The following is a 23956-nucleotide window of genomic DNA, read 5'->3' on the forward strand; positions in this document are numbered from 1 at the left end:
CACTAAGGGTGAGCTATAGGTAAAGGCAGTACCTGGTGCACACTGTACTCCAGGCCCCTTGCTAGGCAGAAGGGTGGGATAAAATCTAAGCTGTCCAGGGGTCACAGGAGATTATTGGCTGTTCCCTGGAGAGGTGGATCCCAGGAGACTTGAGGGACTGCTAACCCAGGCTTTCCTTGGCTGTGGGTCCTGCCCACTGACCCTGTAGCCCGAGAGGCTCTGCCAGGTGGTGGCTGGTCCAGGCTGTGCCAGCCTGAGCACAAATCTCTGCCACTGGCACCCTCCAGGTGGTTGTTTTGCAGGTGACAGGGCTGGTGCTGGTCGCTGAGGGCAAGTTAAGCTGCTTGAGCTGGGGATATAGCTCTGAGTGACAGAGCTCTGCTACACTTCTGATGCTTTGTCCTGGGGACGCAGCATGGAGCAGATCCAGGTCTAGCACCTTTGCTGTGTTGCCATCTCCGCAGATGTTATTGCTGTTCCAGTACTGCCAGCTCCTGAGAGGAGTTTAAGGAAACCCCAACTTGGTGTTGAGACCAGATTTAGACCTTGTGGCTGCTGAAGGAAGCCTGCTCCAGGGCATCTTACAGCACTGAGCACCCAGTCTGGAGCAAGCTTCCAAGATGACAGGCATCTTGTTCAGTCCCAGGCAGCCTGGCTCATGCTCAGCAAGGCTGCTCACAGCCACAGGGCAGCCCCACACTGGGAAAAGCCATGCCAAAAGTGTCCAGGGTGATGATACACACCAGTGTGTGCAGAGCGTGGCTGCACACCACAGGTAGCCTGCAGCACGCTACCCAAGGGATGGGGAGATCCCTGTGGCAATCAAACCAGTAAAGCAGAGGGGGACATTGCTCTGGGCTTTACCTGCCTGAGACAGAACATCTCTGTAGCCCTGGGAGATGAGCTTGCCCCTTGCCTCCACCCCTCCAAGATCATGGACTGTATCTGGACCCTCTCTGGGCTTTGAGAGGGAAAGGTGATGAAGCATGATCACCTGGTAAAGGATGCTGTCCTGCCAGGACTCCTACCAGTGCCAGGCTATGGGTCACTCTACAACTGGTTGCATCTGTGCTTGGGGAAACAGCTTCTGGGCTAATGCTGTCCCACAAAGGGTTATGCTAAGGGCAACCTGGCAAAGGGTTGGGCTGGTGATACCCAAGGGGTAGCTGTGCCTTTGATCCTGATCTGGAGTTATCTGATCTGTGGCCTGGCTCTTTTCCTTGTTTTGCACCTTTGGGCCTGGTCTTTTAACCCTACAAGTGATTTCCTCCCTATAAGGTCAGGAGAGGCTGGGGACATCCCAGCTGCTCTGGCCAGGCACATGAATCCTCTCCCATCCCACCCAGACAGCATCCTTCAGGGCTGCTGTGCAGGCTTCTCTGACTGCAGTAGTCCTGCTTGAGATCAGCCACATCAGCCCCTCTCTACCTGATGTTGCACTGGGCAATGATATGGTACAGACAGCACCATGCATACAGAATGATCCGCAACACTACTAAGGTGAGAAAAGGGAGAAGACCCTGGAAATGGAGAAAAGTAGGTGGATAAAGGCCTGGATGAGCAGCATTTGGCCCAAACATCAGTCTGTGGTTTCCAGGTCTTAGAACTGCTTGGTGCGGTATCAGACCCTACTGAGCCCTCTCTGTGGCTGAAGTCAGTGGGCAGAGTCAAAAATCTCCTTTTCTTCCAGAGTCACCTGCACCCTAGAGACTGAGGTCACCCTCAGCAGTGAAGTGCTCATGGCCAGTTCAGCGCTGGTTCACTTGGGGCCACCTCATTTCCAGAGCCTGAGGCACAGCAGTCCCTATGTGTCACTGCAGCTCTGCCACTCCAAGTCACCCTGGACTTTCCTGAGCCGGGGGAAGCCTCTCCCCTGATCTGCAGAGCTCCCACCACACCCTGCCTGTCCCCAGGACAGGTCACCCCTCCAACACCACCCACATGCTACCAACCTGGATCTCCACAGGGTTCTTCTTGGGCCGGTACCCATAATACTCCTCCTGGCGCTTCATGAACTTCCTGAAATGCTCTTGGATGAGGAAAGTAGCATAGAATTTTCCCACTGTCACCTCATCATCTGTAGGGGAGGAAACCAAATTGATATGCCCATCGTAAGGCCACGAGTTGTTGGAGCATGAGGCCCTGGGCGGGTGTCACTCTGCCCCTCTGGGAAGTACCAGCAGGTGACACACCTCCAATAGGTGGGATGACCTGGTCCAAGAGCTTCATACTCGTTCGCTTCCAGATTTTTTTGATAATGGCTCTGAGCTCCTCGTTGGCCTGTTCAAAGTTACCTGTGAGAAAAGCGAGGAGGACAGAGCAGTTCAGTCCCAGGGGAATGTGAACATCACTGAAGACAAAGCATGTGAAAACCTGGTCAGACTTCTCCAGGGTGTGACAGCTCCTCTCCAGCCTCCCACCCAGCAAAAATGAGCTTTATAAGGATGAGGCTTTAATTTTAGCAAAAAGACCTTAACTGTAAAGCGAGTCAGACCTGGCAAATGCATGGAGTGTTAGTGCCACCTCTGTTCTGGTGATTAACAATAGATATCAACCTCCCCTTTGGTGCTCTCAGAGGTTTTAGCATTCCTGCTTGCCTGCAATCGAAGTCTGTCCCCAGGCATGCTTAGAGACCTCCTGTGCTCCTCCCACAGCTGCCCCCACTGTGAGGCCATGTCCCCCGCCCCAGCTGAGGGAGGACACCCATGCCATGCTGCTGGAAGACACCAGCCCCCGCTGCCCAGCCTCCCCTGCTGTCAGCGCTGCCTGCCCCAGCTTGGCCACGGAGCTGCCCGTGTGACACGGCATAACCCAGAGCCTGGGAACCAGCTGCTGCGGCATCTTCCCAAAGCAGGGCTTTGCCACCCATGCTGCTGGCAAGGAAAGGGGGGAAAGCAACTCCTCTCCAGCACAGGTAAATTCAAAGAGAATCCATCCCCTTTCATTCCAGTCTGAGATTATAAACACAAGGGGAAACGCAGAGCTGGAGCAGGTGGTGCTATGCTGGGGGCAGGGGGAGATCAGGCTACACTCTACAGGGTGGGAAGGGAGGCCAGTGGCTGAGCATTGTGGCATGGGTGGGAATTCGGTCGGAATTGCTCTTGAGCTGTTCAGGGTGGTTACACAGCTGGGGCTGCACTGGTTCACTCTTCAGGGCTGCAACACATGTGCCTGCAACTAATAATGTCCTGCAGGCTTGGCCTGAGCAGCTCCATCATGTGTCCACGGTCTCTGGTCTGATGAGATAATTCATAGCACGAAGCCGAGGGTGGCACCAGAGGCTCCAGCCCCAAGGGGAACTCCCCAAGGTTCCCCCCATCCGGCCGTAGGGGCAGACAGCAGCAACACTTACCTTCTGTCTTGATCCTGAGGGCTGTCCTCACCAGCGCAAAGAGGGTTGCATTGAAGGTGACGGTGCCATCACTGTTCAGGGGCATGTTCATGCACACGAGACGCTGCACAGCAAACCAACAGTGTGAGCCCCGGTAGCAGCTCCCCACAAACACACAGACCGTCCTGACCGCAGGGCAGTCACGCTGCCTGGGGAGAGGCTCCACTCCTGGCACTGATGAGCCCTCCCAGCTCTGCTAGCTCCACCCAGGCCCACGGGGCTCTGCACCACTGCTTGGCACCACAGGGGCCAGGGGCAGCGACATCCCCCATCCTAACCAGACAGCTAAACCAGGCCAGGCTGCAAGGAGAGCCAGCTCAGATCTGTGGAAATAACCCCACCTATGGGACACCAGTGCCATGGGAGAAAATCATAGAATCATTTAGGCTGGAAAAGACCTTTAAGATCATCGAGTCCAACCGTAAACATAACACCGTCAAGTCCACCACTAAACCATGTCCCAAGTGCCATATCTACAGGTCTTTTAAATACCTCCAGGGATGGTGACTCAATCACTTCCCTGGGCAGCCTGTTCCAGTGCTTAACAACCCTTTCAGTGAAGAGATATTTCCTAATATCCAAACTAAAACTCTCCTGCTGCAACTTGAGGCCGTTTCCTCTTATCCTATCGCTTGCTACTTGGGAAAAAGAGACCAACACCCACCTCAATACAACCTCCTTTCAGGTAGTTGTAGAGAGAGATAAGGGCTCCCCTGAGCTTCCTTTTCTCCAGTCTAAACCACAAGCCAGTGAGAGACACAGCACTGCTCTCAGAGAAATGGGATTCATTCTGTGTTTTGCTCCACACTCCAAAAAGTGCCCCAGGCTGCTGTGAGGGATCTGGGAACCAAACCTCCTAATGAATTTGCCCAAGAGCCATGAGGGGGGGTTACACCAGTCCCTGAGCCCCTGCCCATGTCGTTTTACACATCAGCCTCACACAGGTCCTGGATTTGTGCAGAATGAGCGAAGCCAGGAAAAGCGTACTCATGCTGATGTTTCCAGCTCCCTCAGTGCTATCAGCCCTTGGAAACTAACTTTTACAGCCCACTCGACGTGGCCAGATACTCAGGCCCAGCATTGCCTTCCTGTATGAGATGCAGGTGTGGGGCACCCTAGCGTGGCTTGGGAGTCCCTCTGCACTGAGGACTCCAGACACAGACCAACCCACTGGTGCCATCCTCCTTGGTGTGGGGGTGAGCACAGGCAAGTCTGAAACACATCAGCTCCATGCAGGTTAACAGAATCTCTCCACGCCCCCAAGAACACTGTCCTCCATTAAACACAAGAGGTCAGAGCACATGTATAAAACAGGACCCTGGGAATCTGGCTGCACTGTCACCCTTGGCCTCCCTGGGAGGATGCAGAGACAGCTTGGGAAAGATGCCCTTGTGACCACAGACCCTGATACTGCCTTGGCTCTTACCTTACAAGCTACACGGTGAGGACAGAACTTCCCAAAGCCCAGGGGAGGCTGGATACGTCTCAACAGAGTTACTACATCCAAGTGTTTGATTCTGCCCCTGCAGAGGCAACAAACTGCATCAGCATGTGGGGGACAGTGGTTTGGGCAGGGGCTGGGTGGGTTCATCCTTGTGGCCTGTCCCATGTTCCTGTGGTAGGCAAATCCCTACACTTCCCTATTCTCTTCTTGGGAAAAGCAGTTGTTCCCTGTAGCACCAGACAGCAGATAAAGGTGCACAGTGGCATGGGAAGAGTTGGCAGCATCACCAGGGCTGGATGAAGAGAGGACTGGAAGTCCCGTGTCCCCAAACATCCTGACAGCTTGTATCAGCCCTGGAATGCCACTTCTGAGATGCTGGGATCTAACTCTTAGACAGTGCCACAGCTCATGCTGCCGTGTGTGTCTCAGGGCAGCCCATCCCAGGCTCCTCATGGCCCACCCCCTCCATGCCACTCACCCCCTGTCACTCACTTGGCCTCGGGATCGTACTCAGCCCAGATCCGTTTGAACTCGTCCAGGTGATGGGGCCCAAGGATGGACCAGTCGCGTGTGAGGTAGTCAAAGTTGTCCATGATGACAGCCACGAAGAGGTTGATGATCTGAGGGCAGAGAAGTGGGTGTGAAGGACCCAAGTTAGGGCAGGGCAGTGACAACCCTCACAGCTGGCAGCGTGGAGCAGAGCAGCGCTGCCCGTGGGCCCCAGCCATGGCCATGGGAAAACAGAGACAGATGTGTTTAGGAGAAGGGGCTTGGGTTCCCCTGGAGCCAGGGGGTGCTGTGGGTCACCCCATGCAGGGCTGGGCCTCCCACCCAAGGAGATCATGTGAAAGACTGCAGCAGACACAGGGCATCTCTTTCCTCTCCACCCTTGCAAGAGCCAACACAGACAGATCTGGACAGCAGCGCATGGGGGCAATGGGAAGGGATTAACAGACGATCTTGGAGCCTACAGGAGCGCGGTGTTGGGTTCACAGCATGTCTGGGTGGATGGGCTGGAGTATGACGCCCCTAGGAAGAGGGTGCTGTGGGCTCAGCCCCACAAGATGCAAGGCTAACTCAACACCAGACACTGCCCAGGGCCAGCACCAGGGTGCCGAAGGGAGCCCTGCATACCAGGAAGGCGCAGAGCATGTAGAAGCTGATGAAGTAGAAGTAGGCGAAGCCCGTGCCGCAGGTGTATTCCTCGCCCTCGGCAAAGTCTGACTCAGGGTCGCACAGCTTGCCATAGCTGCAATCCAGCAGGATCTCTTGCCAGGCCTCACCGGTCGCACACCTGGGGAGAGGGGATGCCGGCCAGTCCCTGCCTGTCCTGGGCACGCAGGGAGGGCTGCAGCCAGCCCAACGCACACAAAAACAGGGAGCCACTGGGAAGGGAGCAGTCAGGATCCTGGGCTTGCTGTGCTGCTGTGGTGAGTCTGTTATGAAGCTTCAAAGTGAAGTGTTTGGAGTCAAGGACAGCCTTGGTATGAGCTCGTGCTTCCCCTGAGTCTCCTCACAATTCACAAACTAAAATCCAGTCTGAAACACTCAGAATAGAAACCCCAAAGTGCCCATCTCTCCTGCAGCTCAGCTACACCAGGCAAACCAACAGCCACTCCTGAAATGCTTTCACTGCTGCAAGAAATTTTTCTGTAGGGCAAAAAAGAAATCAACTACAGAAATGCTGGTCTCTCTCACTCCAAGGTGGTAGGTTCCCATGCTGACTCTGAACCTAGCTCCCTTCTGGAGCTGCTTGCTCACCAAGACAAGACTGACCTGAAGAGCAGCAGCACAGCTTGTGGAAAGGTTTGGAAGTTGTTGTTTCGGTTGATCTGGGTCCCGTCCACCATGGCGATCTTCCCAAACATCTGTAAATCACATTGTCAGGTCCTCGGCACCCTTTCTCTGTCATTGACCACCCTCCAGAGCATCCCTGCCCCTGAGCAGCATCCTTCTCCTCGTTTACTCAGCTTTGGCTGTCCACAAAAGAGACTGAGACTGGGGTGTTGGTGCTCATGAGCTCCTTGGACATTCCTGCCTAAGCTGAAAATGCCCCTGTCTACAGTGCACTTCATCTGGGCCAAGGAGACAAGGTCTTATGAACCAGGCACAAGCACTTGTGACTGTGTCTTGGTTGCACCATGGACTCCAAAAGTGCTATTTTCTGCAGCCTCTGTTGCCCTAGCTGCAGCCCGGGGATGGGAGGAGGCTGATGGGGCTGTAAACATCCTTGGAGACCTGGGTATATTGGTCCCACTGTGTTCAAAGTCCCAGGGAGTGCCCGTCAGAGCACCTAGTCCCTCTCCGTTCCATCTCTTCAGATGCTATCAGGCTCAGGGCATCTGTTCAAAACCAGATCTCACCCCTGTGCCTCTCACCTGCATCCCGATCACAGCGTAGATGAAAAAAAGCATCACAATCAGCAGGGCTACGTAGGGCAGAGCCTGTGACAAAAGGACCATGGCTTATGTGAGATACCAGCCCAGCATCAAGGCAACCCAGGGACAGGAGGTTGGGTCTGGAGCTACTGCGTGAGGCCAGCATCCCGACCTCCATGTGGGGAGGGGACAGCTTGTTTTCTGCCTGTTCCTCTACCCACCCTCCCACTAGCCCCACTCTCCAGTTCTCATGCATGACAGGCTTATGCCAACCTCAGGGAGCACTGGGTCTGTGCCGCTGGGATGAAGGCTGAGCACAACCCACAGATGCCCAGGGTTGAGGGAGCTGCCCAGGCTCAACAGCTGTGTGCTGAGATGCTGCAGCACACCCTTCAGCTACCCACTCAGTGCAGAGCCCAGCCTTGTTAGGACCACGGCTGACAGGCCCTGCCTGCTTGCTCAGTCCATCTTCAACACGTGGTGGTGTCAGCCAGGGAGACTCCCGACATCTTCCCACCCGTGTTCTCCTACACAGCACAAGCCCTGGTCCAGCCTGATACCAGCAGCCTGCCAGCACAGGAGCTTTGCTCTGCCTGGTGAGGACACACTGCTCGCCCCGCTAGCCTGAGGATCAGAGCTTGCTGCCAGCCCAGGGCATGTGCTTGTCTGGGAGGGGAGCACTGTTCCTCAACATACCTGGAAGGACTTGATGAAGGTCCACAGGAGGGTCCTGACACCCTCTCCCCGGCTCAGCAGCTTCACCAGCCGCATCACCCGGAACAGGCGGAAGAAAGTGATAGAGACACGGGAGTTGTCATCAGAGTCCTGTAGGCAGAGCACAACACTTGGAGGGCAGCGGCTGCTGATGCCTCCAGGCAGAGAAGGTGAGGTCCAGGTCCTGGGGGGGGAAGAGTAACAAGATTCCCCCCGCCAGGCACCAGTCATGGTCCCCACAGCCCTTGCCTGCATGAAGGACCAGACTGTGGAGGGGATGTGCTGCCACTTTCCCTCCAGACTTCCAGTGAGTTCCTCTCCCCAGCCCCACTGTCTCACATCTCTGGCCCACCGGCTGCTCAGGACGCCTGGTTATGAGTACGAGAGCACTCCCATTAGCTTGGGGGGTGGGACACTGCAGGGGATGGCATGCTGTAACGTGGGCAGGGAGAGCCCTGCTGTTCACCCCATGCCAGACAGGGCCACTCAAGGACAGGCTCTCACCACACAGGTATCGTATGGGATGCTCCCACCTCAGGGGCTGTTTGTAAAGCGAGCTGTAGGCCAGGCACCAGGCACATGAAGGGTTAATGCTGGCTGTTTAAGCACAGAAGGGGTGGTTTGAGAATGTCCCAGCAGGGCTTTCATGGACCAAAGAAGGGACTGAAGGCAGGGTGGCTCTGGGCCAGTGCTGCCCAGTGTCAGCCCTACCTGCAGTGATGCTACTCTCTTGGGGTGGCTGCAGATCCCACCTTGGAGGGGCAAAGAACAAGGTCCCAGGGCTGGAGACTCCTGCGTTCAGGACAAAACGGGCAGGCAGGAGGGGAGCCAGCAGGCACAGCTCCTGGGCTCAAAGGGCCAGGTTTTGTCCAGGAGCACCTGGGACACTGCCAGTTGGGAGATGCTGGGGGATGTCACTTGCTCCCTTGGTTGCTGCAGCGTGGCACAGCCTCAGCCCCAGCCTTGGCCACCACGAACCATCAGCGGACCCTCCCCGCCTCCACCGGGCACTGTCCACCCTGACTCCATCACTGCTTGGGGCACCTTTTCTACTGCCCCTCGGCCTCCCAGAGCTTGGCTGCTGCCACTGGATCCCAATCACCCCCATCACCCAGCCCACCCACTCTCAGCTATTCCAGGGCAACAAAACTCAGATGTAACCACCCCTCCCAGCAGCTCCGTCTTCCCCAGTCTGGCATTTTTGAGTTCCCAGGGCTGCACTGGAAAACACCATCCCCTCTCCCCACCTCTCTTTCTTTTGTTTTTTCTTTCCTTGTGCCCAGTAAGGACAGTGGTCAGGAACTTCTCATCAGCTCCAGTGCACCATGTCCCCACCACTGGGACCTGGACAGTGCCCAGTGAAGGCCAGCTTGCCCTCCACAGTTCCCAGCACCAGGGCCCTGGGACCCCTGGGAAGAGGCTCCAGCACATGGGACCCTGCAGTCAGCCCCTCTCCATTTTCAGAGCCCCTACAATAGTTCCTACGTGCCAACCCAGGGCACCTTCACCCCACTGCAACCCCATGGTGGTCTCAGCCACCAGTGCAAGGCTTATCCCACTCAGCCCCCGGCACAGGACACAGCCTGGGGGAAGGCACTAGGCAACAGCCGCCTCTTTAACCACTTCTCTGGCTAACAGTGTCAGAGGCTGCATTCATGCAGGCAAATCCCCTCAGGCCTTGCACTGACAGAGGGATGGTCAGAGGAACCAAGGCCAACTGCCCGGCCCTCAACAGCCAGGGACACCTTTGTTAGGTGTTCTGTTCAGGTGAGATATGGCAGTGCTGGTGGGTGGGATGGTTGGAGGGCAGGGCTGGGCTAGCAGATGGACCCAGGAGGGCTGGGGAACAGCCTGGCACATCTCAGGGTGGGAAGGGGTATCTGCATGGGGGGTGTCTTGCCCCAAGTCCTTCTTAGCAAGGGGAGAGCTACACCCCAGAGTAGCTGGGTCTGGCGTGTCTTAGTGACATGCAGGACACATGCAAACACAGGCCGCAGGCAGGCTGGCAGGGCCATGGGCAGCAAAGGGGAGGGGGTGCACCGCAAGCACATGCAGCTGGTATTTACAATGCTATCACAGCCTCCGCCCAGGCAGTACAATCCACCACTGGATGCAAGAACAGTCTGTCAAGAGAACAAGAGAGTCAGCAGAAGTGAGGCAGGAATGAGAGGGAGGGAGGGATGGGTGGTTACAGAAGATGACACAGACACAGAAGAAAGAGTAAGATGGACACTGGGGACAAGAAGAGGAGCACAGGCAGAGACCTCCCATCACTTGGGCTCACAGACAAAGCGATGTGACTTTTAAGAGGCAGTAGATGGCTAGCCAGGGAAACACACTGATCATGAGGGACTTAGCCGCTTCTGTGCCCCACTGCATCTCACCTATTGTGACCTTTATGTCTGGGGCAGGGGTGTATGGGCCAGGAAATCTGAGCCAAATCTTAGGACTGTATAATTTTGCTGCCTCTCACAGACACTCTCAGGGCTGTGGCAGGTGGGATCAGGAGGCAAGGTGACCAGCTCGAACCAACCCATGGCTCCTCTGCAGCAAGCCAGGCTCCTCTCAGCACGGCTGCTCCGACACCAAGATGAAACTGGTGCAGGTTTGCTGGGACAGAGCTCGGAGACTGGTAGTCCCATGTGTTGGTAGGAGGCAAACCATGGCCTGGCACCATTCACTCACTAACCAAGAGGCAGGAACTGCTGGTGTGCACACACACAGGGCACACACATTCACACGCAGGGGAGTGCTCGTTCACACACACACACACACAAACCCTGAGACTTCTCAAAGCTGGCTGGAGACACAGTCCTCTGCAGAGAGCCTAGGATACTCTGGGGCAGGGAGACTCCTTCCCAGTGCAGACACCAACACCTGAGCCTTGGTGGGGTGGCCCAGCCCCAGCACCCCCTGCACAGACCAGCCTCGGTCCTGGGGGCCCAGCCAGTGGCTGCAGGAGGCTTTGGGTAGGCTGGGAGGGTCGGGCCTTGCAAAAGGGCCAAGCTTCCAGGGCAGGCAGTGGCAGGAGTTACACAGCAGTATGGATACTGCCAGCCCCCTACACCTCAGAGCCTGGGGTAGCACTGCCAGCGAGGCTCCATCTCTACCTCGCTCCTGTCCCAGACCCCTCAATACCCCTTGGGATCTGGAGGAACTCAATGACCATGAGGACCCGGCTGTGGTGGCTAGCAGAGGGCTCCTGACAGCACAACTCTCCCCACCTCCTGACAGCCACACACAGAGACATGAAGGAGGAGAAAGACAGAATGGAAAGAGAGGAGAGGACAGACTTTGCAAACCAGAGTCACGTGCCTAGGTGCCACTAGGAATGGCTCGGCTGCTGTAAGCTGTCACCCACCATCCCTGCACCACGGGGCAGGCCTGTGTTGTGAAGGACACCCTCCTTAAAACACTGTAGCCCTCAAGGTCTGCCTGTGCCTGCAAGGTGATCTGTGATGGGTACAATAGTAGCAAACAGCTCCTGGGGACCAGAGGTAACAGACCCATCTTGCAGTGACCTCTCATCAGGAAGGAGACTTACTGGAAGGTGTGAGGTTGCCCCCCTTCCAATCCTAATCCCTCTACACATCACCAGATAGCCAGATGGCTGGGAAAAACTTGGCGATGCTGGGACACATGTGGCTTGGAGAAGAAAGCACACAGAGGAAGGTTGGGGCAGGCATGAGGGGCTCTGCTCTCAGGAGGGGACATAGGAGGTCACTGGGGCATGAGGCCTGCCAGAGCAGGACTGCCTGTGACAGAGGTCCCTGAAGAGCTTGGGGATGGGGAGACCAGTGCTCTTAGTGCCCCAGCACCCAGAACTGGGGGAGAGGACTAGTGAAGCTCAGGCCATATAGGATCATTCTTGAAATCCTGCCTGGCCCTTCTGCACAGCCCTGTCACTGCCAAGGGCGTTGTGGCACACAGAGCACAGGGCCTGGGTCAGTACCTGCCAGGGCACCAGGCTCCTCCAGGTGCCTGTGACCTGTGTCCCTGGGCATCCTCACAGAGCCACGGCCAAGCCCGGCAGTACCCTGGCACCTGGGCCAACTGACCTGCTCCCTCGCTCCATGGGAACTGAAAATCTCTGCCCGGTGCAGGGCCTTGAGCACCTTTTGAACTTCATTTCTGAGTAACAACAGGATGGGGAAGGAGGTAGAACACTCGGAAATGATACCCTACAGGCAATGGGAAACCAGATCACAGGTACAGAGAACTGGTGGTCCAAGGATGGGGTCCTGGAGGACCTGGTGACAGATGAAAGCTGCTGGCACTGGCATGAAATCTGGGAGCTTGTCAAGGCTGAGAAGCTCAGAGACTAGAGGATGGCAGTACTGACGTGCAGAGTTGTGCAGGGAGGAGCATGTTGCTGTCACAGGGGAGGATGGTGGATGGTTTTGCTCCTTTCAGCTCTGTGAGGCCTGGGCCACCCTCCAGAGAAGGTGACTGCCACCAAGGGCCCCTCATCATCCTCTTTTCCCTGGCACAGAGAACAGCTGAAGGTCACCCTGTGCAGGAGTGGCAGTGACAGCAGCTCTGCCAGACAGCCCTGCAGTGCACTGGAGCTGGCAATCCCTGCTCCCAAGAGGAGACAGCATGCAAAGTCACTAGAGAGGGTTAATCTATAATCTACCTGATCCTACAGCTCCTTCTAGAGTTACCATCAGATCTGCTAAATGCAGCACATGTTCTCCCAGTGCAGAGGGGCATTTTCAGGGCTAGGCACGGGCTGTGGATGTCCCAGTGCTATGGAAGGCAGTGGCACTCTGGCTTCCTAGCACTGCTCTGAAAATGCTCCTAGCAGAGCACTTACCATATAGCCGCTGCCTGCAGCCACGCAGCTTATATGGTGCAGAGCTTCTGAAATAGTGTATCAGTTATACACACACACACATATACAGTCAGTATGTGTATATGTATGGGTCACTGTATGAAGGGACACATGCAAAGCAAATGCCTTGAAATTTGACGTGTCTGATCTTCCCCCGGCATGGGACAGGAGTGTCCTGTAGATACAGGAGGCTGTGAGAACCCATTTTCTTCCCACCTGCACTGATCTGAGGCTGAACACAGTGACTGCCTGTCCAGGTGCACGCATGGGGAAGACAGGCAGGTTGAGTGGGCAGGGGCTGGCATTGCTGTTCATGGTCCAGTCCTGAGCAAGTGGACTGTTTTCCATAGGATCCCAGTGCCTACAGATCCAGGGGATGGGAGGGGGCAGTGTCTCACATTGTCTGGCTGGGGATGGTCCCCTCTGTTTAAACAGTGCTTTAAGGCCCACAGGGCCACGGCTGTGATCTCCACATGCTCATGCCACAGGCTGATCCTGGCTTGTCCCTCCTCAGCGAGTAGAGGACACCAGCATTCTGCAGAGCCACATTGGAATCCCTGTCTTGCCTCAGGCAGTGCTGGCACTGGTGCTCTGCTAGGACACCTTCATGCCTGAGCAGCCTGACACTTACGTCAATCTCGCTGAGGATGACATCAATGATGCTGCCAATCACGATGAGGAAGTCGAAGACATTCCAGGGATCCCCGAAGTAGCCCTGCCAGGGAAAAGCCAGAGAAAAGGAGCAAACATTCAAGAGTTAAATCAAGGAGAAGAGAGATGCTGGGGCCAAAAGGAAGGAGTGCCAGAAGGATCACCAGTGATCTCTGGCACCTCAGGGAGAGCCAGAAGGGATGATGGTCAGACCTTGTTACCCTCTGGTCAATTGTTTTGTCCTGTCTTGCAATGGTGTGAAATAAGGAGGGTGAATTGAGGTGGCTAGACCTATGTCCCCACCAGTGACAGATGACCCTGAAGATGGGAACAATGTCCGGCTGGATTGGCTTGGATTTGGCTAGCAAGGGTAGCCCTGACAAACAGTAGTCCTTCTAGTAAATAACAGGACCTGTGCATGGGGGTCCCCAAGGGTGTCACAAGGAGTTTTCTGCAGTTGCAGGTCTGGGGGTGCTTGTACTCCAGAGATGCCAAATGCTGTGTAAATGGACTCCCTGAGCCCCACGTGAGGCCCTCTCCTGCTCTCCAGACCATGTCCTCCTCTCACCTTGACTTTAAAGGCCAAGAGCTTGAGGATCATCTCCAGGGTGAAGAGGATGGTGAAAGCCACATTGAGGATGTCCGAGATGTGGTTCATTTCTGCAGACTGATTGTAATGCTGAGAAGACAGAAGGAGCTTTCTTAGCCCACAGCAGGTCCAGCCTCCGTTGTGAGCTCAGAGGCATGTGCTGGATACAGGACCCGCCCCGCCACCCCCAGACCTATGGCTCAGCAGTGGTCAGCAAGAAGGAAATTTTACCCCCTGCAGCCCATTCTCTGGGGTCCCCACATCCAACCAGTCCCACTTTGCCCCTATCCCCATGAGCACACACCACAAGCTTTGCTGTGTAGGAAAGACCTCTTTCCTCCCCAGAAGTTCTCTTGGAGGTGGTAGGGCTGAGCTAGTCCATCCACTGCCCTGGACAACCCCCCATCACCTGTGGAGGGCACTGTACCCCTTACCTGCATGCCCAGGCAGATGGTATTCAGCAGGATCAGGAAGAACATGAGGTACTCGAAGTAGGAGGAGGTGACCACATACCAGATCTGGTACTGGTAGGGGTTCTTGGGGATGTAGCGCCGCAGTGGCCGAGCCTTCAGTGCATACTGCACACACTGGCGCTGGGGAGGAGAGCACAGGTGTGACCCCACGGTGGGGCACAGGGCAGGGCCAGAATCAGCACCACTGGCAATACTGCATGTCCCCACAGACACAAGTTGGATCCCCCCTTCTCTCCCAGACCAGCCACACGGGCCAGAGACAGTGATGGTTCAAGTATCTGCTGGGCTTCTGACAAACACACCCCAGGGCACTCACATGGGACCAAGTTTCCAAAGCCACTGCTTGCCTCCAAAAACTGCCATGCTGCCTGTGTACCAACCCCTCCAGTCCTGAGCCTGCCTGGTTACCACAGAACTTTCCCAGGGTCTCTCAGGGCTGACCAAGAGCCTCCTGAAGATATCACATGAACCAGAGGTGAAGAGGGCACTGAGTTTTCTCTCTGCACTTGAGAGGTGCTGAGCAGGCCCCTCCTTCCCCAGCAGGCCAGGTCCATCTCTGCTGGGTTCATGTGCAGCTCACATCACCCCCAGCACCTCCAGCTCACAGTGCCCGAGCTGTCTCTGCAGGTTCACTCAGCACAGGAGCACCTCCTCCAGTCTAGCTGTCCTCCCCAGCCTGTGCCACGCCCTCTGACAATGCCAGTCATGCTCCTGCTGCCTTCAATCTTGATGTCCCCAGCTCGAATAACAGCATAACATCATCACAGAAGGGCTGGAAGTGGAAGGTTCCTCTGGAGGTGGTCCAGCCAAAGTTCCCTGCCCAGCTAGCACATGCTGCCCAGCACTGTGTCCAGTTGGGTTTTGAATACCTCCAAAGATGGAGACTTTACAACCTCTCTGGGCAACCTGTTCTAGTGCTTGACTACACTCACCATAAAAAAGGGTTTATGTTGAAGTAGAATTTGTTTTCTTCAGTTTGTGCCCACTGCCTTTTGTCCTGTCACTAGGCACAACTGAAAAGAGCCTGGCTCCACCTTCCTTACAGCCTCCCATGAAGTATTTATACACATAGATAAGATCCCTCTGTGCCTTCTCAACACCACCCAGCTCTCAGCCTCTCCTTACATGACAGATGCTCCAGACTCTCAAACATCTCAGTGTCCCTTTGCTGGACTCAATCCAGTACATTCATGTTGCTTTTGTACTGGGGAGCCCAGAACTGGGCAGAACCCTCTGCCCCAGCTCAGTCTGGGCACCCTACTCGCACCGGAACACCCGCTCCCTGGTCCCCTCTGCCTTCCCCTTGCGAGGCCTGCATTGTGCCAGGCATGGGTCCAGCAGGTTAGTGACCTGGGGCAGGTTAAACTCATCTGTGCCTGCAGTACCACCACTACAGGCTGACCCAAAGCAGCCAGGCTCAGCAGGGCCAGCTCCAGGGCTGTCCGCCTTGGCCTAGCCCAGCAGTCTCATTACCTGGTTCTTGTCCAGCTCACAGTTCTTGTACTCGCTCTCCCCCTGCTCCTGGAAGGTGACAATGACAAAGCCCACAAAGATATTCATCATGAAGAAGGCAATGAGGATGATGTAGATGATGAAGAACATTGCAATCTCCACCCGGTAGTTGTAGATAGGGCCTGTATCCTCAGAGTTAGTGTCAATGGCCATGTATAGCAGCCTGCAGGAGGGAGGGCAAGGCAACAGAGAATTTAATTAGGTGAGAAAGACCTCTTGAAGGTTATGGAGACCTCTGGGCACATCCCAAACCCAACGGGGAGACAGGGCTGCTGAGATGACCTTGTCAGTTCCATAGCCACTGCCAGGATGGCTAGCCCTGCTCCTCCGCCTGGGCAGCATTTCTTTCTTTACCATGGCAGAGGCCTGCTGCAGTGACCTGCTCCCAGCACAGACCTGTCCCTCAGAGGCCCCGCGCACAGCCAGACTCACTGTGGCCAGCCCTCAAAGGTGGAGACAGTGAAAAGCGACATCATGGCTGAGAAGACGTTGTCAAAGTGGAAGTTGCTGTGCAACCAGACACGCTCCTGTAGCTCAATCTGCGTGGGGTCCCCGTCCACGTAGTTGATGAAATAACCCCTGCAGCAGAAGGGATGCTGTGCTTACCAGGCAGGGCCCCCTCCAGCCCACCTGCTGTGGTGCTGCAGCCCAGGTCTCTTTCACAGAATCATTCAGGTTGGAAAAGCCCCTAGGGATCATCGAGTCCAACCCTCAGCCCGACTCTACAAAGTTCTCCCCTACCCCACATCCCCCCTCAGCTCATCCAAACGGCCCTTAAACACCCCCAGGGATGGGGACTCCCCCCTCCCTGGGCAGCCTGTTCCACTCTCTGACCACTCTTAATGGGAAACATTTTTTCCTCCTGCCCAGCCTGACCCTCCCCTGTTGCAGTTTCCAGCCGTTCCCTCTTGTTCTGTCCCTGATGCCCTGGGAGTAGAGCCCAGCCCCGGCCTCTCTGCAATGTCCTGTCAGGAGCTGCAGAGAGGGATGAGGGCTCCCCTCAGCCTCCTCCTCCTCACACTGAACACTCCCAGCTCCTTCCCTGGCTCCTCACAGGATTTATTCTCCAGGCCCTTCCCCAGCCTCGTTGCCCTCCTCTGCCCTTGCTCCAGCCCCTCGAGATCTCTCTTGTATTGAGGGGACCAAAACTGGACACAACGCTCCAGGTGTGGCCTCACCAGTGCAGAGCACAGGGGGACTGTCACCTCCCTGCTCCTGCTGGTCACACTATTGCTGATACAAGCCAGGATGCTGTTGGGTTTCTTGGCCACCCGGGCACACTGCCGGTTCATGTTCAGCTGCTTGTCAATTAGAACCCCCAGATCCTTTTTTTCCAAACAGCTTTGGTCCCTCGGAGGGCAGGATAGCCCTTTGCTTGCTTCTGATTTATTCCAGGGTGAGGGAGAACAGCTCTGCTTTTTACATGCAACATCCCCATGCAGGAACATATGTGGCCCCTGCCACACCCCCCCCTCCCATCCCTGGCCACTGCCCTGCCGGGGCTGAGCTGCAGCCAGCTCTTACCTGCATTCCTTCTCTGTCATCTTGGATGGATCAGTGCATCTATAGAACTTGCCCTGCATTTAACAGAGATCAGAAGAAGCTAGGATTTTGCTGTGACTTCAGAAGCCCCGGGGAGTTCTGTCTTTTTCACGGCCCACCATCAGTCCCTACCCTGCCTCCACGGTGACTGTAGCCCCTGCCTCACCCCACCGCTGGCTTCCCCACTCAGCATGCCAATGCAAGCCAGTTCACAGGGTGTTTCAGGAGCCACGGCAGGCCCTGGGGTCAATCCCAGGCTGAGATAAGTTGCCTAGTGATGGATACAAATCTTCCAGGGCCCTGAGCTGAGACCTATCTAACTCACCCTATCTGGCAGCCAACTATTTGGAAAATAGGAAAGAAGGCAGTAACCACAGAATTCTAGAAGTTAAGGTATGTTGACAGATCTGCTCAGTCTGCAGGGTGTCCTGAAAGCATCTCCCCCATCAGCTAGGAATTTAAGCTCAATTATTAGAACAAAGCTGAGCTCAGCCAGGGCCAGCTCTGCCTTAGAGCAGCCAAGGCTCAGAGAGCAAGAGCGGTGCTGTGAAAAAGGAAACACTTTACATCCAAAGTGCAAAGGAAGTCAGAAGTACTTGCTGCCTTAGGAAGGGGAAACTGAGGCACTAAGTGAGATGAAGGCAGCTGGTCCCTTTATGTGTGCTGTCTGGACGTGGCAGTATCCTGGGTGTTTCTTGCTCTCCTCCCACTGCCAGGAGGTCTGGTGCAGGTGGGTCTTCTTGCGGTGCACAGAGAGTATGGCCTGTGCTGACCTCAACACTGGGAGACACCATCCCCAAGGGCTATGACTAGAAGAGCCTGTTCAGGATGTGCCTGAGCAGGACGTCTCTCCTGCCCCTTTGAGACACCTCTCACCTTGAAGAGCTGGACCCCAATGCAGGCAAACATGAACTGCAGCAACGTAGTGACGACCACAATGTTACCAATGGTCTTGATGGCCACGAACACACACTGGACCACGTGCTGAGAAAGTCAAGGACAGCACACACATGAGCATGGATGGGACAAGTCCCTGCTGCGTGTCCCACACCCTCTCACTGCAGGGATGGGCCCCAGGAAGATGGGAGCCTGCTGAGAGCAGTGGGATGGGGTAGATCCCTTCCACAGACAGGAATGGGAACGGGATTCCTGGCCCCCCAAACCCCACAGCGCATGACACCTGCCACATAACCTCCTGTGAGGACTTCCATGGGCTGAGGACCCCCAGCTCCAGCCTCCCTCTTACCTTCAGTCCCTTTGCCCTGTTAATGGCTCGCAGAGGCCTCAGCACTCTCAGCACCCGGAGGATCTTCACCACCGAGATGGCACTGGACCTGAGGAGGAAGGCAGAGCTGAGATGGGGAGATTCCCCTGCCCAGACCAGCCTGGCACAGCTCCACCAAGAAGCAGTGGAGGCCAGGCTGGGACCAGGAGTGAGGGGCAAAGGGATGGCAGAGACATGCAGGTGTCACTAAGCCATCACTCCACATAAGGCCAAGGGACACTGGCAGCCGGAGAAAGCAGCTCCAAATTTAATTCCTACCCAGATCTTCACATTTGCCACTCAAGGAGTTTGCCTCCCTGCCTCCCAGTTGTCTGTGCCCTGTCCCCCTCAGCATGATTTTACAGACGCTAACATGTGGACTAGTGCCCAGGCCTTGAGCTGGCTGCTCCTCCTCCATCCAGCACAGAGAGCTGCAGCAACCAGTTTCCCGGCCAGGTTAAACAAACTAGTGCCCACCCTGAGAAGCGTGGAGGTGCTTACTCGATTCCCATGGAGATGAGGGAGACAGCAACCACCAGCAAGTCGAGGATATTGAAAGAGTTCCTGCAGAAGGAGCCTTTGTGCAGGAAAGCACCATAGGCTGTCATCTGGGGAGCAGAAGGAGTTAGAAGAGAGGCCAGGCAGGGGTCAGGGCTATGGTCCCTCCACAGCACTGGGGTGGACAACGCACGAGGGGCTTCTCACAGCTCCATGGCCTGGGGACCCTATCCTGCTCATACCTCTACCTCTGCAGCCAGGCAAGAAGCTGACTTCAGCTGGAAATCCTCTGCACTGTACCAACTGGAGACAAAACACTTCCTAGTCATTCAACAAATTAAAGAGGAAACGAGTAAAGAGACTTGGAGTGAGAGCAGCATGCAGCAGCTGCTTGAATTGCCATTTTACTCCACAGATTTCCATTGCTTTCTCTTTCTTAAATTTTTTAAGAGCATGTCAGAATGAAAATGCTGGTGCCATGGCCCATCTGTCCCTGTGTCAGAGCACAGCTGACCCAGCTGCCTGACCTCACTGGAAGGGACAGGTGGCCTCTGGCACAGGTCACATACCACCTAGACTGCATGAACTCTGGGGCCATGAGGATCAGCCAGCAGCTTCTCCTTGCTGAGACCTCCAGCTTGTGCCCAAATAGCATGAGTGCTCACAGCCAGAACAGTCCAGACCTGTCTGCTGGTCATGTGCATGGCTAGGACCAGAGGCCAGAGGGACTCACCTTCAAGACAATTTCAACTGTGAAGACAGAGGTGAAGCCAATGTCAAAGTATCCGAGAATCTGAGGACAGAAAACACCAGAACTGGATGAGATTTGGGTGACATGGGAAATGCTCCAGTGTGTTCAAACAACCTGACACTGTAGTTTTGCTCTCCACTCTGAACACTAGGGAGCCCACCGAGCTCAAGAGACCCTGCAAACCGTGCCCAGAACACTCCTGAACTTCCCTCAGCTTTGCTGATTTTCCCCAGTGTGTGATCCAGCGTGCAGCCTGGGACCAAGCTCTCAGTTTCCAAGTGAGTGACGCTTGGCCTGATTCATCTGAAAGCATCTGATCCCCCAAAGCACTCAGTGCTCTGGGAAGCTGTCTCGTGGGACACCCCCCACCTCCCTGTCCCTGCCAGACACTGCAGGGGTGCAGACCTGTTTGTGCCTTGTGTGGCTCCACACCAGCAGCATTTCAGGGTGCTGCACATACCAGTGGTCCAGTTTGCCACCACACAGGATATTCCCATCCTCAATAAGCCACAACAGCCTTGAACCAAGGTAACCTCGCACACACTGTCAGGTGGATCTCTTCACCCAGAAGTAAACTGAGACATGGAGCAGTAAAAACTCATCCCAGCTATGCTGTGAATAGAAAAATACAACCAGCCTCTTCTCCCAGAGTGTACTGCCCTCCCAGAGGGAGGGATGAAATCACAGCCACCTGCCTAGGCATGACCTCTGGCAAGCAGGTCTCTGCTTACTAGGGAGTTGGGCATCTCCATGAGGTCTCCCCCACCCATCCCAACCCTCCACAGCTACACGGGCACCTGGTTGCGGAAGGACTCAGCCCGGATGGGATCCTCAGCTGCCAGCGAGATGCTGCTGAGCAGGATGAAGAGCAGGATGAAGTTAGTGAACCAGGTGGCATTGACAATTCTGTGACACAGCATCCGAAATCTGCCAGGGACAGAAACAGCATGAGAAGTTCCATGGGGCCAGAGGGACATCAGATAGGGCCATGGTAGCCTGGAAGAGACTTATGGCTAAACCTGGAGGACAGGAAGGCCCTAGGGATGAAGGGGTGTCTGTGCCAGCCCTTCCACAGAGACTTGTCCCAGGGAGCTGGCTCCCTTCAGAGCTGGCTGTTTCACACTAGTAGGACCCCATTGGGAAGGGATGGTGCCAGAGGTATTTGGCCCAGGCCTGCCTCCACAAGACAGGGAGAAGGGTCACTGCCTACTTGTTGGTTGGGCTGAAGATGAAGAAGGAGCTGGCTTCAGGCATGGGCACGGCTTTCTCTTTCAGCTGTAGCTCTGCGAGCGGACGTGGCCGAGGACTCAGGGGGATTTCAGGCTCATCTTCCTCATCATCACCTGCAGGGTGGCCATGAGGAGGGAAAAGGAAAGAATCACCCAGAGAGGGAGAGGTAATGTGACCTTATGGACAATTCTCTGACTCTGTGATCTTGGTCTGGCATCTGTGCCAGAAGGACCCTCAAGACCCTGTGGCTGGCAGAGGATCACCACATCCTGAGCTGCTCACACAGCCAAGGTTCTTGCTGCCTGCCAGGGACAAGTCTTACCTGGGAAGTCTGCAGAAGGGTAGGGGTCTTTGATCTCATTGACATTGGATTCAAATTCATCCACTTTTAACTGAAACAAGGGAGAGACAGAGAGGAGGACATGCAGCTGTGTGTGCCACTACTGCTGTCAAATTTGCATGTTTGCCAGACACTCTCATCTTGGAAGCCACGCGGGCAGTGTCTCTGCATTTGGCCTGTACAGCACCAAGCACATGGAGTCCTGGCCCAAGATGGAGTAGGATGAGGGGAAACACCACAGGGATCCTGCAATCTGAGCAAAGAGCAATACCAAGAGGACATGACATGGGAATGTATGCTGGGCAAAAGCCTGGGGCCATGCACCTATACCATGGGTGGAATAAGACACAGGGTGACTCCTGGGTGAGCTCCTATGGGGCATCTCTGGAAGGTGGATAGGGAAGTAGCTGCTGGCCAGATGCTTATGCAGCAGCTGAGAACAGTCAACACAGCTGAATAGAGGGTTTTCATACAGGGTGTGCTGGTGTGGACATAATGAAGGTCTAGGGTGCTGCTGACCTGCTCTGCTCCTCTCCACAGTGGTGTGTACCAGCCCACCTCAACCACTGACAACTGGCTGTGGCCAAGGAAATGAATCAGAGGAAGAGGATCCTCAGCCATCGGCCTGTTTCATCAGGCAACATGTCCTGCCTGGGTCCAGAGAGCCCCCATCACCAGAGGATGCTGAGGAGAGGAGCGATTCTGGCCCAGAAGAATCCAGACCCAGGCTGGCTCCAAGCCTTTGTCACTCCTGGCTGGTGGGGAGAGGAGCCTGGTCCCTCACCAGGAGTTCCCCAAAGCCCAGCCTCACCAGCACTGACCTTGGCTGTTGTGGGAATCCCTTCTCCCTTTGGTTTCTGCTCAAGCTTCTTAGCCAGCATCTGCTTCTCATCTTCAGACTTCTCTGGGTAAGCTCTGAGTGGAGAGCAGGGAAGAGCAGGAACTGAACTCTGGGTAGGGGCATGGGCAATGCTGTTCTGTGCCCTCACACCAAAGCTCCTGTTTGGGAGCTCCCACTGCCAGGGACTGCAGCACTCACCTGGACATCTTCCGCCGCTTGCGTTCCTCTGCTTTGGCCTTCTGGGCTAACGTCAGGCTCTCGGCCTCAGCCAAGTTATCGACTGCGATAGCCAGGAAGACATTGAGGAGGATATCTGGAGGGACAGTGCTAAGGACATGAACGTGGTTACTGTTTGAAGGATGTGGCCAGAGCTGTCCATGGTTTCCAGGGTGCCCTGAGAAACCTTCCTGCAGTTGAGCCCATGAGATAACCTTGGCTGGTGATCCCTAACCCTGCACCCATCCCTGTGAGTACTCAGCTCTGGGCTGGCTGCCCTCTCTCTGCCTTGGCTCAGTCTGTCCAGCTCAGACTTGTTACTGCACTGACTGACTGATGGATGTACACCTGCCAGTCATCCAAACCTGCCCCACGGTGTGCTTTCCTCCAGACTCCAGACCCGAACCACCCCCCAATGCAAGCCCTGAAGCCTCTGTTTTGTTTCCCTGCTATTCAGAACTGACAAGCTTAAGGCAAGCACTGAAAAGCTTAAGGAAGCCCCCATTTCCCCACCTTCACACTCCTGTGGAGCTGATGTTATGGAGTTGGGTACAGAGAGCCTGGGCCTGGCTTTGCAGGCAGAGGATACAGTTCCCACAAACGAAGAGGATGATGAAGTAGATGCAGACCAGCATGCCAGGAAAGGACGGGCCCCCGTAGGCCATGATCCCATTGTACATGATTGAATTCCAGTCCTCTCCAGTCAGGATCTGGGAGCAGAGCGAAATGTGGACTCAAGAGCCCCCACAGCAGAACACCACAGCTTGATCCTGCCCTCCTGGCTCCAGTGCCAAACCTTCAGAGCCTAGGGGCCAAAGCCCACCTTCCTGCTTAGCCTTGAACCGGCACTACTGTTTGTGACCCCAATTGTGTTTCCCTGCTCCTGTCTCAAAGCTACATCATCTCCCACATCCCCACCTCTTGCCAGGAGAGCCACAGCCCAGGTGAGACTCCCAGCAGCTTGTCCTCCAGCCCCCACAGCACTTCCCACAGCCTCATACCTGGAAGACACTGATGAGGGCCTGGGGGAAGTTGTCGAATGTGCTGCGCCGCACTTCCATGTCCTCGAAGTCAAACATGCCCCCAAAGAGCTGCATGCCCAGCAGTGCAAAGACAATGATGAAGAGGAAGAGGAGGAGGAGGAGAGAGGCAATGGAGCGGACCGAGTTGAGCAGGGAAGCCACCAGGTTGCTCAGGGATGTCCAGTACCTGGGGAGAGGAGAAACAGGGGTGTGCCAGAGGTGAAGGAGTGGGGAAAGATGTGGGTAGGCTGCAGGGAACAGACCAC

The 23956-nt window shown here is 55.5% G+C and overlaps 1 protein-coding gene across 5 annotated transcripts in view; it reads right to left on the minus strand.

Moving 5' to 3' along the window:
* Window positions 1–23956, minus strand: part of CACNA1S (calcium voltage-gated channel subunit alpha1 S) — a 51506-nt gene that overhangs the window by 3927 nt on the left and 23623 nt on the right. For 3 of the 5 annotated variants that reach the window (XM_026864406.1, XM_026864407.1, XM_026864410.1), the window contains 27 exons: window positions 23670–23877; window positions 23258–23378; window positions 22651–22765; window positions 22433–22526; window positions 21594–21663; window positions 21252–21384; window positions 20839–20968; window positions 20024–20083; window positions 19294–19400; window positions 18775–18862; window positions 18405–18512; window positions 17511–17563; window positions 16419–16565; window positions 15948–16149; window positions 14436–14594; window positions 13981–14091; window positions 13393–13476; window positions 9994–10050; window positions 7910–8038; window positions 7214–7279; window positions 6612–6703; window positions 5970–6129; window positions 5328–5455; window positions 4818–4914; window positions 3353–3455; window positions 2193–2294; window positions 1953–2077 (listed from right to left, as the gene is read on the minus strand). In XM_026864406.1, coding sequence (XP_026720207.1) covers window positions 1953–2077; window positions 2193–2294; window positions 3353–3455; window positions 4818–4914; window positions 5328–5455; window positions 5970–6129; window positions 6612–6703; window positions 7214–7279; window positions 7910–8038; window positions 9994–10050; window positions 13393–13476; window positions 13981–14091; window positions 14436–14594; window positions 15948–16149; window positions 16419–16565; window positions 17511–17563; window positions 18405–18512; window positions 18775–18862; window positions 19294–19400; window positions 20024–20083; window positions 20839–20968; window positions 21252–21384; window positions 21594–21663; window positions 22433–22526; window positions 22651–22765; window positions 23258–23378; window positions 23670–23877 — 3049 coding nt within the window. The remainder of the gene's footprint in view (window positions 1–1952; window positions 2078–2192; window positions 2295–3352; window positions 3456–4817; window positions 4915–5327; window positions 5456–5969; window positions 6130–6611; window positions 6704–7213; window positions 7280–7909; window positions 8039–9993; window positions 10051–13392; window positions 13477–13980; window positions 14092–14435; window positions 14595–15947; window positions 16150–16418; window positions 16566–17510; window positions 17564–18404; window positions 18513–18774; window positions 18863–19293; window positions 19401–20023; window positions 20084–20838; window positions 20969–21251; window positions 21385–21593; window positions 21664–22432; window positions 22527–22650; window positions 22766–23257; window positions 23379–23669; window positions 23878–23956) is intronic. The other 2 variants (XM_026864408.1, XM_026864409.1) reach the window with 1 other exon arrangement.

Source organism: Athene cunicularia, assembly GCF_003259725.1.
Source record: "Athene cunicularia isolate RWA chromosome 26 unlocalized genomic scaffold, athCun1 chr26_part2, whole genome shotgun sequence".
Taxonomy (NCBI): Eukaryota; Metazoa; Chordata; class Aves; order Strigiformes; family Strigidae; genus Athene; species Athene cunicularia.